Consider the following 14,497-nt stretch of genomic DNA (forward strand, 5'->3'; position numbering starts at 1 on the left):
GCATGTATAACCTCATCTATGCGGCCAGAGCCAGAAGCTTCCGCCCAGTTCAGCCATATCTGGGCGGAAGGCATCCGGTGTCTCCATAATGTAGGTTGGTTCTGTAGAGGAAGTAGGAGAGGCAGGTAGGGCTTGCATGGTGCAGTCATCCATAAGTGGTACTTGTGGAGCTGCTACAATGGCGCCCGGTGAGGTGCATTCTGAGTGTTGGAAAAGTGCTGGATTTTCCCTTTAGGAGTATGGGGACAATTTTTGAATTTTTAAAAAAAAAAATTTGTTTTATACAATACATGTTATAACAAGCCACACATTGTGGGCTGGAGTATGGGAACAATTTAATTGGGCCGCTGATCTGATCCTAAATTGTTTAGCCAATAATATGCCATTAAAACGAAGGTTTAAATCTGCTGTTTCCTCTGAGTAGGCAGGGGAAAACCAGGAGCTCACAAGGAACACATCTTCACTTGGCCATTGCTAGACCACGTCCCCTCCATATTAGATCATTTTACTAGCAGCACTGGGAAGCAGTGTAAATTATATATTGCACCAGAAATTTGTTGGTGGCTTTTATAAAGTGTGTAACTCTGTTTTAGGGCTCATTTACACCTGCACTGGCTTCTGAAAAGCAATTCACAGTGTATCGTGTTTTAGAGGGCATTTGACAGGCGACTGAGACAGTTAGGACAATCAGCGACAAAATGGCCATGGTTGCCACAATATAAGCAGAGACTCTGAGATCTCCTTCTAGTCTTTTCCCCAGGGGCTAAATGGGTAGAACCCTCCTATGCATTAAGGTGAAAAAACACCTTGCAGTCACCGCCCCCCCCCCCCCCGTTTTACTTACCTGAGCCCCTTCATCTCCTCAGCAGGGAAGCGTTGTACCTCTCTCCAAGGGGTCCTGGCTCTTGAATAGGTAGATTGATAGCAGCGCAGCCATTGGCTCCTGCTGCTCTCAATCAAATCCAATAATGCGGGGGGCAGGGCCGAGTCCAGCATTCGTATCTATAGATGTAAATGCTGGACTCGGGAGGAATGCTTCTCCTAGGGGGTTATCTGATGTGGAGAGGAGCCAAGAGAGCAGCTGGGGGACCCTAGAAGAGGATGTTTGGGGCCACTCTGTATGTAAATATGAAATGTTTGTGATTAAAAAAAAATAAAAAACAATCCTTTACAATCACTTTAAATTTACTTCATAATCTGCAGATGCAAAATTGTTATGTTGCTCTTGGAGTCTGCAAGTTGTGAACTCCATTTTATGTGTGTAAAGCCACTGGTAAAGGAATAATTTTTAGGATATGATCCAGTGTCTCTTCTTGTCTAGTTTGGTCATGTATTCTAGACTTGCTTTTGGTAAGGTAATACAAGTATTGCTTGCAAGATGTTGATGTTGGCACAGCCAAATACATTACATCTAGATTAATTAAAACATCTATAACAATCATCCAGGCATTCTGATTAATGTCTGCATTGGTTCCTGTGTCAATGTGGCACAGTAATTATTTTCAGCAAATAAAAATAAATAAATAAATAAAGAATTGTAGCCTACCCCCACATAGGAGCCACTGGTAAATAGGGATCCCCCACCCTGCAGAGCCAGGCACACACAATTTCCACAGCACACTTGAGTCAGGAAACAGTCCAGCAACTGTTTGTGTCTGTTTATATATATTCAACTTGGATAGGGATAGGGGTATTATGGGACGCCCACCTGACTTTTCAGCAAAAGAACTCTTCAGGGACACAACTATATACAGTCCATATATACACTCCTGTTCTGCCTACTGCACAAATCTTGCTTGCAGAACACTCAGGCACAGCTGGAACACTATTTGGGGGATCTGACAAGGCACTCAGTCAGATCCCTTTGCAGCCCTTTACAGGCAGGAACAGCGGGCCCCTTTGGTGTGTAGAAAAGTCCCAGTATCTAGCTTTCCTCCTGTGGCTACTGATCCCAGCACCACCTCTTCAGGTACTGTCAGCCCACCTGGCTGTAGCTTCCCCGTTTACTAGCCCTCCTGGCTATTCTTCCACGGTCCTACTCAGACTGACTCTACAACCTTCTTAGACTGTCACTCTTCAGTCCTTCCCGACTGTCTTACTTACCAGCCACCCAGCTGTCTTTTCCTTGGAGATCTCCCAGACGTGCTTGCTGACTCCTACTGTCCTCACACTTGCTCCCATACCACTGGACAGGACTCCTCATTGTTTTGTCAGAGGATCCCTCCTGCACCCGAGCTCCCAGGCCTGAGGTCACACCCCCAGAACAGGCGGTTACCCTAAGGGCCAATTGACAGCCTCCCCAGCTTTCACCCGAACTCCACTGTCCCTGATGGCCTGACCCAGAGTATTTATAAAGTCCCCCCGCCAGCCAATTTGGCCATGGATTGGTTGGGACCTTTGACAGTACTTCAAGCAGCTCCTCTTTACCTACCTCTCATTCTTCTGGAAGTGTCTGTAAAGTTCCAGCAAGTAGAGGGAGGTACCAGAGGTGCTGCCTGATGAGTCATTCCAGCCAGGATTGCTCACCCTTACCCAGATTCAAAACACACAGGCTTGGCTGCCATCCAAGCCAAACTATTTACCTACACTGCAGAAAAACCTATGTACATACTAGCACTCTACACTAGAGGGTGCTACAGAATAACAATAATGATGTCAGCATAGGATCCTTGTGTCAGAGTAATTATTTTCAGCAAATAATGAAAATAAATAAATAATAATGATTATTATTAATAATAATATAATTACCATGGTATTGGACCAAACATGACTATGACTTACAGTACAATTACAATAATAAGTACTGTTTCCTCTGAACTGCAGTTGTTTAACCACTTAGCGAACGCCAACCGTAGATATAGGCAGGGTGGCTGCTCTGCACCAGATCACGTACCTGGTACGTGATCTAAAACTTACGGGTCTGGGAGTGATTGGACACAGCGGGTCCAGTGGACACTATGTTCGCTGGTACCCGCTGAACGTTCAGGAGAAATGCAGAACGGCGGTCTGCCTATGTAAAAAAAGGTTGTCATTCCATGAGAAGGGAATTTACTAATCCTGTGTTCCTGAACAGGAACATGGACCTTTACCTTCCTCGAGCCAACCCCCCCCCCCCTCCCACAGTTAGTAATCACTCCCTGGGAACACATTTAATGATGATGTTAACTCCATTCCTGCCAGTGTCATTAGTACAGTGGCAGCGTATATTTTTCAGCACTGATTACTGTATTAGTCTCACTGATCCCCAAAAAGTGTCAGTTAGGTGTCTGATTTGTCGCAATATCGCAGTCCCTCTATAAGTCCCTGATCATCGCCATTACTAGTAAAAAAAAAAAAAAGTAAATAAAAATATACCATAGTTTGTAAACTTTTGAGCAAACTAAATAATATACACGTATTGGGATTTTGTAAAAAAATTTTTACCAAAAATATGTAGCAGAATACATATTGGCCTAAATTGATGAAGAAATTAGATTTTTACATTTTATTTTATTGGGAATGTTTTATAGCAGAAAGTAAAAAATGGATTTATTTTTTTCAAAATTGGCAGACTTTTGTGTATATCGCGCAAAAATTAAAAACCACAGAGGTGATCAAATACCACCAAAAGAAAGCTCTATTTGTGGGAAAAAAAGAACATGCATTTTTTTTTAACAGAAAAAAAAAGAACATACATTTTATTTGGATACATCGTCACAAGCCCGTGCAATTCAAAGTTAAAGTAACGCAGTGCCGTATCGCAAACAATGACCTGGTCATGAAGGGGGGTAAGTCTTCCGGAGCTGAAGTGGTTAACCTACTAATCTGGCTTTGTAAAGGTGTCCTTACCTCAGTTGTTCCAATATACATGAACATTCTGTGACCTCTACATGTGAGGCAATACTCCTATCATGATATTTGCACTTTTCTAAGCTATTTAGCATTCCAAAGTTCATTTTAACCTAGAGACTTGATCTACCTGGCTTTGCGGGATTAGAAATATTTCCCCCTCCTTTATGGTAAAATGTATAGCAGTTCTGGGGGTTTGTTGTTGCATTATTTTAGGCCCGGACTTTTGGAGATTAGAGAGGTTTAACCCAAAGGACACAAAATATTTTTAAAGTGTAATTCAAGGTATCTTCTCTTATGTTTTTATTTGCTTTATTCTCAATGAAGAGATTTCCCCTCTCATCCTGTTGGGTGTCACCGTAAGTAGGCTATATCTAATGGGGCATAAATAAAAATTAAATACAAATCTTAAACCTTTCCTATTATACTTTTACTGTCAATGTGGTAGAGATTTCTCTTCATGTCCTGTCTTGGTGACCACTGTCACAGGAGCCAAAATTGAGTATAAATCTTCATACTGTGAAAACAGTGAACATAGTAAATACCTTACAGTTATGATCCAGTTACACTCTTATCCCAAATATGTTTTGAAAAATTTCTGATGTTCCAATTTAACAGTGGGCAAGAGTTGTATGTGTGAAAACTAGCCATTTGTAAAGGCTTCTCAATAAGCAGTACATTTTTCTTGCTTCCATATAGGCTGAAAAATAAAACTGGTACAACCTATCCCTTTGTGGCCAGTTCCTTGGCACACACGCCATTTTTTTAAATGGTTCTCTTAACTGCCTTTCAGCCATCAGAAAACAGTAAAGAGGGTGACGAATTATCATAACTGTTCCATGCTAAAACAAAAATCCATAAACGCTTTAGCTATGAGTTGTTTGTGAAATGCCAAAATCCATCAAGGTTTGATGGACCAAACCCAGTGCAGCCATCAACCACTGGAACGATGGCTATGCAGAAAAAAGACAACTTGAAGATGGTGCCTCATGGGTCAATTCCAAAAAGTATATATAAAAAACCATAAATAGAATAACATGTTTGTTTATTGCACTTGGAATTGTTCAAGCAGAGACTGATAAAAAAAAGTTAATAAAACTTGGAAACTGTAATAGTTGAGGTATATAACACAATGAGAATAATTGTATTAAAAGCAAACTATACCACTTGAAGGCTTCCGGGTGGAGAGGGGTTAATACAATCCAAATGGCTTGCTGGTAATATTGGCCATGTTGAGCGTGAAAAACTGGCTAGAGAGAGAGCAGCCCTCTATTAGCAGGGTGGGCTGAAGCTAGACATGTATCCAAAACGCAGGGACAACACTGCCAACAGCTGAAGATTCCTGAGCTGGTAACAAGAGGAGGGTGGTGTCGACGGTGCAGATAGTTAAACACAGACTTGGGTAGACACGGACTGCTATGGTCAGTGTCTAGGCTGATGGCACAGGGAAGCCAGGCTATGCTGGGGGTGATGAATGGTGTGCGTCTCTCAGCCTCCAAGCTGGAAGAATAAAGCCACGCCAGACAGACCAGGCGCACTGGGTGACGTCATCACATCGCTGATGACAGGGTGAACAGGAAGCCCGTGAAGCACTGTGGATCGTAAGCTGCTGGTTGCCGTGACTACATGTTTCATGCTCTTGCACTTTATCAAAGTCTTCGGCCAACCATCTGCTTTCCGATAAAAGTGGTCTTTGCAGCAGATTCGCAGCGTGATCACATTTATCAGCGGCGGGAGAGTGCCCTCCGCCACTTACCAGAGCCATCGGCAGAGGTTTTTATTGCATTTTAGTGTAAATATGAGATCTGAGTTATTTTGACCCCAGATCTTATATTTAAGAGGTCCTGTCATGCCTTTTTTCTATTACAGGGGATGTTTACATTCTTTGTACTAGGACTAAAAGTGATACAATTTTTTTTTAAAAAGAACAATGTAAAACAAATAAATAAAGGTAAAATAAATAATAATAATAAAAAAAATTGAAACGCACCCTGACCCGCTGAGCTCGCGTACAGAAGCAAACATATATGTGAGTAGCGTGCGCATATGAAAACAGTGTACGAAACCACACATACAATCGTTAGAGCAAGAGCAATAATTCTAGCCCTAGACCTCCTCTGTAACTCAAAACATGCAACCTGTAGAATTTTTTAAACGTTGCCTATGGAGATTTTTAAGGGTAAATGTTTGTCGGTATTCCACGTGCGGGCGCAATTTTGAAGCGCAACATGTTGGGTATCAACTTACTCGGCGTAACATTATCTTTCACAATATAAATAAAATGGGCTAACTTTACTGTTGTCTTAATTTTTAATTGAAAAAAGTGTATTTTTTCCCAAAAAAGTGCGCTTGTAAGACTGCTGTGCAAATATGGTGTGACAGAAAGTATTGCGATGGCCGCCATTTTATTCTCTAGGGCAGTGATGATGAACCTTGGCACTCCAGATGTTTTGGAACTACATTTCCCATGATGCTCATGCACTCTGCAGTGTAGTTGAGCATCATGGCAAATCATCTGGGGTGCCAAGGTTCGCAATCACTGCTCTAGGGTGTTAGAAAAAAAATAATATTTGGGGGGTCTAAGTAATTTTCTAGCAAAAAAATATGTTTTTAACTTGTAAACAACAAATCTCAAAAAGAGGCTCGGTCCTTAAGTGGTTTAATCAACGTAGCAGTATTCATGCTATCTGTAGCCTATGTTCCATTTCCTCTATGGTGGCTGTCTGAATTTGATCCAAAGTTGTGGCGTTGGTATTGGGGAGTATTATATGTTTAAACCCAGTGGACCATACTGATCCCATTTAGAGACACCCGGAGGGCTCCTTTATTTCTCATGTGTGTTTGATCCCTGTAATTGGGGATCACAACAATCTGGTAAGAGGCTTGATTACGGTGGAGGGCATGTGTGTATGGTGGAATTCCTTAACAATTCACGTGTTTTGCCACCCAGTGGGATATATCATTATCTTGAGAAGAATTAGATATACTTCCATTCCACTATATGCTTACATTGCTATTGGCACATGGACTTATTTCCATATTGGACCTAATGGATTATTTAATTCAGTGTTTGATTGTATATTGATACATTTTCAGTATTTCTTTTCTTGCATAGTAACCAGAAGCATACTATTATTTATGTATGTATGTATATATATATATATATATATATATATATATATATATATATATATATATACCGGTATGTTTTTTTTCACATCACTTTTGGTATTCAGTGATATGTAGGTGCAGCTTTTTGATAACTCATTACACTTTAGAGCAGAAACACACTATTGTTTAAAAAATAGGAATGATGTGCAGATTAATTTAAAACATAAATCCCAAACTTCAAAATTAAAAATTTGGACACATAAGGAACCACCTAAATTTGGCCAAGTTACATTAACATGGTTGTAAACTATTACATATACCCAGTGAATTACCTAGCCTCAGGTGATGCACAGAGATTAACCGGTTCCCCTTTTTTGGCCACCAGAGGGCGCACGTGCACCCGCTGTACAGCGGGGGACTCAATGCGCGCGGCCCGGCGGTCTCGTTCACCGCCGGCCGCGCACAATCGTGCGCACCAGCATGGGGATTTGTGTGTGTAAACACACAAATCCCTGTGCTGTCAGAGGAGAGGAGGCATGTTGTTTGCTCCTAGTAAGTAGGAACAGCAATATGTCTCCTCTCCTACTCAGTCCTATCCCCATACAGTTAGAACACACTGAGGGAACACACATTTAACCCCTTAATTTCCCCCTAGTGTTAACCCCTTCCCTGCCAGTGACATTTATACAGTAATCAGTGCATTTTTATAGCACTGATCGCTGTATAAATGTCAATGGTCCCCAAAAAAGTATCAAAAGTGTCCGATCTGTCCATCGCAATGTCGCAACACCGCTAAAAATCACAGATCACCGCTATTACTAGTAAAAAAATGGCATAAAAATTGCATAAATCTTTCCCATAGTTTGTAGACGCTATAACCTTTGCGCAAACCAATCAATATACGTTTATTGTGATTTTTTTTACCAAAAATATGTAGAAGAATATATATATCAGCCTAAACTGATGAAGAAAATAGTTTTTTAAATTGGGGGACATTTACGATAGCAAAAGGTTAAAATTTTTTATTTTTTTTCAAAATTGTTTCAATTTTTTTGTTTAAAAAAAACGCAGAGGTGATCAAATACCACCAGAAGTAAGTGCTATTTTTGAGGAAAAAAGGATGCAAATTTTGTTTGGGTACAGTATTGCATGACCGTGTAATTGTCAGTTAAAGCGTCGCAGTGCTAAATTGTAAAAAGTGCTCTGGTCAGGAAGGGGGTTAAACAAATCTTCTTACATAAGTTCTACTTGTTTATCTGCAGCTATTTCTTCTGTAGATTATTTTAAAAACACACAGATCAAAGGATTTTTTTCTCAGCTCTCCAGCTCAGTGAGGAGAGCTCTGAGAGCAGATTGGAGGGAAAGGACACACCACCTCCACACAGCACTCAGGAGCAAAGCAGAGCTGAGAATATGGACCGCAGGCTGTGTGCTGGACCTGCAAACAAATATTCTTGTGCACAAGTGTGTTGATTAGGTGATCTAAAGTTCAGGGTAATCTAAATGTCTCAGGCCTTGCTGCCCTCCAGGATAGGAAGCTCTGATGAAGAAGGTATCCCTTCGAAACACGGCAGCCAGCAGTGGGTCTTATGTCCTCTTCCTCGTCATCTGGAGACTGCTATTATTAGATGGATTGCCACAAGTTAAAGGATTTTATATTGGGGTTCCTTTAACATGCATGTGAATCGTTTTTATTCTTTCCTTTAATAAACATATCAAAGGATAATGCACAAGGCTGGTGCGCCCTCTTTTTTCTATTATTTTTTCTATTCCCTTTCTGTGTTCTAAAGCTCCCTCCCCTTAGTTGTGATTCGAGCATATAGCAGAGGCACAGGGCAGCACAGAGAAATAATAATCAGTTCTTTGGCTGGAGACAAGTACACAGTATAGAAGGATATGCTTTGTTCATATTTCATGTCAGAGGTTTACAACCACTTTAACCTTGCAACAGTTTGCAACAAGCCCAATACTTCGGGAACTCATTTGTGGCATTCCCACTGCAATTCAAATGGCTGGGACATATGTAAATGTTGAAAATCGTAACCATCCATTATTGGCCTGCCCACTCAAATAAAATAGCGGAGATGGAAGAATTAATCCACATTGCTTGTAATTCCTCTTATAAATGTACTAGTAGATGGGTATGCTGGCTTCACTTTCAAACCATTGAAGAATATAAGCAATTAATCAGTATTCCCCCTTGACTCCTAGGCTGAAAGGACATAACCTTGGCCGCTTTTCTTCCAATCTCCCATTTTGGAAATTAGCAGAGGTTCTATCTAAGATCCCCATATTAGTAGGGTCCGGCTTTGAAACAACATGCCGAGGGCATTTACTGGACTGGGATATCAGGTAGGTCTTTATTCAGCTTCTCTTTTTTTTAAATCTTTTCTATTTTTTTTGTTTTGCTATACTCCCTGGGGAGCCCCTCCCCCACTTTTCTCCCCTTATTTCCTTCCTCCTCTCCCCTCTTTGTTTCCCTTTTTATTCTCTTTGCCCCTTTCCCCCCTTATTTTTGCTCATCTCTTCTTAGCACAATATATCTCCCTTCCAGCGTTTGACCACTTCTGGATGCCCAACCCATGATGCCCAGTGGTATTCCCTATGCATTCTGGAAGTTAGGCTCACTATACCCTTGTTATGAGATACAAATTGCTGTTTATTCCTTATACATGTCTCCTTCAGCAATCTTTTATCAACATTTTAACTCAGTTTAATTGACTTGTGTTACTTAATTTTGTTTCATGAGGCTTTATAGATCTCTGGGGAGTGTTCCCTATTATAGAGCTGAAGATCGTTTACATACCTTGGGCTCTATACCGACTTTGTACTTTTGTGTGGTACTTTGTAAATTGCCTATTAATAGTCTGTAGTTTTGAACATGCTTCTATATACCTTTTGATAAAGTTTTCTGTGGAAAAAAAAGAGATCACATTTGTACTGAAACTTTTATGATACAGTAATGCTGGCCATATACTATATGAAAAATTGGCCGAACCCATTTTCGAAATATGGACATTCGGCCGTGAGAGCAAACGATAGTGCCGTCTTGTAATGACTGATAAATTGTTTAGTGGACATAAATGAATACATTTTTTTTTTTTTTTTTTTTTACATATACCTAGTGCAAACAGTTCAGATGGGGAAAAAACATTAATCTTTCAATTTATTGTTCGTTCAGCAGAAAATTTCCAAACATGTCCTTTGTTTCAAAATTGTCCCAACAATTATCGATTTTTGTGCCCATTAACACTTTTTGTATAGTGTATGGCCAGCATAAGTTATCATCTAGTGCAGGGATGTCAAACTCAATTTCATTGTGGGCTACATCTGCATTATGATTGCCCTCAAAGGCCCAGTTGTATCTGTAAGACTAGATGTCCAGAGCACCTCATCACACCTTACATCAGATGTCAAGAGCTCCCCCCCACTTTCAGAAGTCATGGGTCTCTTACATCATAGTGGACCCCTCTTACCATGTGCTGCTGCCACGAAGAAGCTGGGGGAGGAGCTGGGAAGTAGAAAGTGCGGGATCTGGAGGAGGACCAGAGGAAGGCTGGAGTCAGCTGCTGGAGTCTGCTGAATGCTGAGACCAGGGGAGGCGGAGGCTAGGGGGTAACACAGATTGGCGCAGAATCTCTCAGAGCAGTTCTGTCCTTCTCTCTGCTACCGACTGCTAAGATGGGGGGGGGGGGGGGAGTATTAAAGATGAGCCTCTGTGTGGCTGCACAGAGAAGAACAAGATCTGATGGAGGAGTTCTTTCCTCCTCTCTGCTGCTAACTGCTGAAACATGGTGGAGACAGAGATTAGGGGGGTGCCATAGTTGCAGGAGAGGTGTGAGGGCCACATGAAATGGCCTGGCAGGCTCGATTCTGCCCCTAGGCCTTGTGTTTGACACCCGCGATCTAGTGCATTCAGTTCAGTATTGCTGTAGCTGCAGGTATAGAAGATTTTGTTTTAATATCAGTAATTTAGTACAATAGTTTGCAAACAAAGCACACACATTATCATACCATTCATCCATGTGTATCAGTCCACATTTTTGAAACTGTCACTGTATTGAAATATTTAATTTACATTAAGTATAAGACGTTATATTTTATGTAACAACACTACACAGAATGATTATTTTTTATTAAATATATTTATGAATGTATTACATAATGTTGGCTTAAAAAATAGGTAATCAAAGTAACCCCTCACAAATATGCATACAAATGTGAGCAAACTCTAAAATGATACATCGTTTGCCTTACAGCTTGTGGTAAAATATTCCAAAGTAGCTTAGCAGCCAGAAGTATATTCACACAGGCGTTCCATGTCCGTTACTTTGATATCATTTCAGCAGGTTAGCGTTGGTGAATTATTGTCTTATTAAAACAAATGAATATAATCCATCAAATGAACATATACAGTACATTCACATTACTTGCAAATGCTTTGCATGCTTACTATTATAATGTAATTTCATTCAAAACTTTTCTTTTTTAGTTTGAGATATTAATGGTACAGTTTAGAACTTCTGTCAGGTTGTCATTGCTTTCCGGGTCCCTATTTGAGGGATCTCCCACACTTCTTGCTCCAGCGCTAGGATATGTTTTGCTGGGCATATGCAGCTTATTGTGATGTACGTTCAGCATTCAATGCTTATCAGATTGAAATCCCTCTGAGCTTATTTGAAAGTGCATTTGACCTTTTTTCTAAGCTGCCTCAACCTGACTCAAGCTGCTTTTGAGTTCCCATTGACTTCACCTTTCATCCGGACAGAAAGCCTCACAGAGGTCCTAACCCTTCCCACTCTACTATATATTTTTTTTATTATGCTTATATCTCATCTCCAGCACCAACAAAATAATATCTGGCTGGAGTCTGGTTTAAAAAAAAAAAAAGAAACTGTGCTGTGGCCTTGTACAATCAATGTGTATAGGAATGAAGCCTCTAGGTGGTAAATATACTCTAGTTCATTGCTACTTCTCTGTTTTATTTAGTGCTGGTATTTAATGATGATATATGTAAAATAAGTGGAGATTAGAGGGTCTCTCTAATGATCACATTAATGTTGGCAGGCATAAATTGAATCGATTTATTGCCAGCAATTTCAGAAATTCATCCAAATAGTGCAGGAGGTTATAAAAATATATAACCGCACTGAAGGACATGAAAGTAAACTTTTATTTACTGAAATGTTTGCTGTTCCAGGGATTAACTTCACGGGTTGCAGTAAGGGCCATGGGTCCATGAGGCTATACATAATACATAACCATAGCCCCTACCTTATTTATAAATCATGTTATAGCATTACATTCAGTTCAGAATAAAGCCACATTTATTTTTCCTTTATATCCCATAGTAATTTTTTTTATCTGCTGTTATCTGCAATTTTGTAAAACTTTTATCCAATGGTCTACACAGTGGTTTGTATAAGATAAGAGAGGCCCGGACTTGGCACCAAAGCCAAGAGGAATTGAATTAAGCTCATGCTGATAACATAAGACAGTATGCTGGAATAAGCTATCAAAACAGCAAATGTCAAATCAACTTTGATTATGTGCAGTTTTATCAAAGTTTGAGAACCTGTATGTGTATTTAGGTGTATGTTAATGAATTGCTTTTTATATAAATCAGCTTTTGTTTTAATGACCTTTTGATGAAGCAGTAGACATTGCCTTAAGTTATTGATGTTTTCTAAACACCCCTTTAAGCCATTTATGTAATCTGGATACTTTGGTGTAAACACCATACTTGCCTTGCTGTGCACAGCCCTCTCCCCAGCTAACAATACCAGTCACAAAGTATGTGTCTTTGTATGGTGTGACGTGTGGGCCACCACTGTCTCCCTGACAAGCATCTTTCACCTCCTTGTCGTAACCAGCACAGAACATGTTCTCTGTGATTTTAAAATTACTAGACTCTTTACAAGTCTGCCTGTCCACATAGGGAACATTAAGCATCTGGAGCTTTGTAGCCTGAACTCCTCGCTCAAAAAGACGTCCAAATCCGCTCACCATGGCCTGCCTTTCGGCCATCAGTACTTCATCTGCAAAGTCAGGATCAGGAATACAAGCCGGAATGATATTATCGGTGTAATTAATGGCCTCTTTTAGCTTCACTACAGCCATATCAAAATCATAGGTGGCCCTAACGAACTTTGGATGAACAATTATCTTCTCAACCTTGTGTGTAGATTCAGTGCCATCATTCTTTAGTGTGTTAACCTCTCCTATAAAAATACACAAAGCAGAATTTTTAACCTCTACAAATAAGGGGACCATACTGTTTGTTAATTTAATACAATTATGGAATAACACTAAGGCCGCGTACACACGGGCGGACTGTTCGCCCAACTTTGTCCGCTGAACAGTGTTTGGGCGGACAGTCCGCTCGTGTGTGGGCTTTCAGCGGACAGTTTCAGCGGACAGTTGGACGGACAAGGTTTTTCGGAATTTCCGAAAAACTGTCCGCTGAAACCTTGTTTCAGCGAACAGCCCGCTCGTGTGTAGGCTTGTTCGTCAAACAAAGTTGCGCGCATGCTCAGAAAGGATTTTCACGCCGAAAGCTATAATGCAGTGTATAGGACGTCGTATTTTTCGTCCCGTCGTACGTGCCGTTCACGTCATCGCGCACGGTTTCAGCAAACTGTTCGTCCGTCGTGTGTGGCCATGTCCGTCCATGCTAAGTTTGAGCGGACTGTTTGCCGAAACTGTTGGACGGACAAAGTTGGGCGAACAGTCCGCGCGTGTGTACGCGGCCTTATGAAAAAAAGAACACACTACCAAAAAGGTTGGAGAGTGCTGCTCACCCCTAAAAATCAACAAAAAAGAACAAGGAACAAATTCCCCTGCAGTGGGGTTTTTAGGCAGCAAACAAATAATAAATATAAGAGAATATTAAGTAAAAAAAAATGTGAGTGTTTATTGATACATAAAAACGTATGGCACATTGGTTAAAAAATGAACTCCACTGGACAATTGATGAAAAATTATAAAGAGCAACATTAATAAGAAATGGGTGTACTGTACATATACAGACGCGTTTCAACCCACGATACGGGTCTTCTTCAGAGGGATGGTCTGCTATGAAAGGAGAATACCATAAGTATATACATTAAAAGTTACTTCAATACAGTATAAGTATCTAAAATCCTAACATAATTACTGAGTAATGTACATCCAAGCAGATGGAAAAACATTCACAGTGGAAATCCTTCTCCAAAAATAAAATAAAATAGACCGCTTATCTTTCCCCCCACACACACAGGGGGCCCGACGTTCCCAGCTGTCACCGTGTACCAGGAAAAAATACAAAAGCACTGGTCTATCCTTAGGGACGACCCAAAGATTGGGAATCTTATCTCAATGCGTCCCTTGATCACCTATAAACGGGCCACCTCATTACAGGACAAGTTGGTCCAAAGCGAGTACAGAAATGATAAAAAGAGAGCAAAACACTGTTTGGCCCTTGGTTCTTTTCCTTGTGGCCACTGTTCTTGTTGCAAATACATTAGGCAGGACAAAGTTTTTTGTTTACCAAATGGGGCAACTTTTCAATCTGCACATT

General features: G+C 40.6%; 1 protein-coding gene across 1 annotated transcript in view; it reads right to left on the minus strand.

Moving 5' to 3' along the window:
- Positions 1-11,059: 11,059 nt before the first annotated feature.
- Positions 11,060-14,497, minus strand: part of F10 (coagulation factor X) — a 37,179-nt gene continuing 33,741 nt past the window's right edge. The window contains exon 8 of the mRNA XM_077482860.1: positions 11,060-13,160. Within this exon, the coding sequence (XP_077338986.1) occupies positions 12,613-13,160 (548 nt within the window). The 3' untranslated portion in view covers positions 11,060-12,612. The remainder of the gene's footprint in view (positions 13,161-14,497) is intronic.

The sequence above is a fragment of the Lithobates pipiens genome, unplaced genomic scaffold (genome assembly GCF_037356315.1).
Source record: "Lithobates pipiens isolate NorthernLeopardFrog02 unplaced genomic scaffold, aLitPip1_a1.2 Scaffold_16, whole genome shotgun sequence".
In the NCBI taxonomy this organism is placed as follows: domain Eukaryota; kingdom Metazoa; phylum Chordata; class Amphibia; order Anura; family Ranidae; genus Lithobates; species Lithobates pipiens.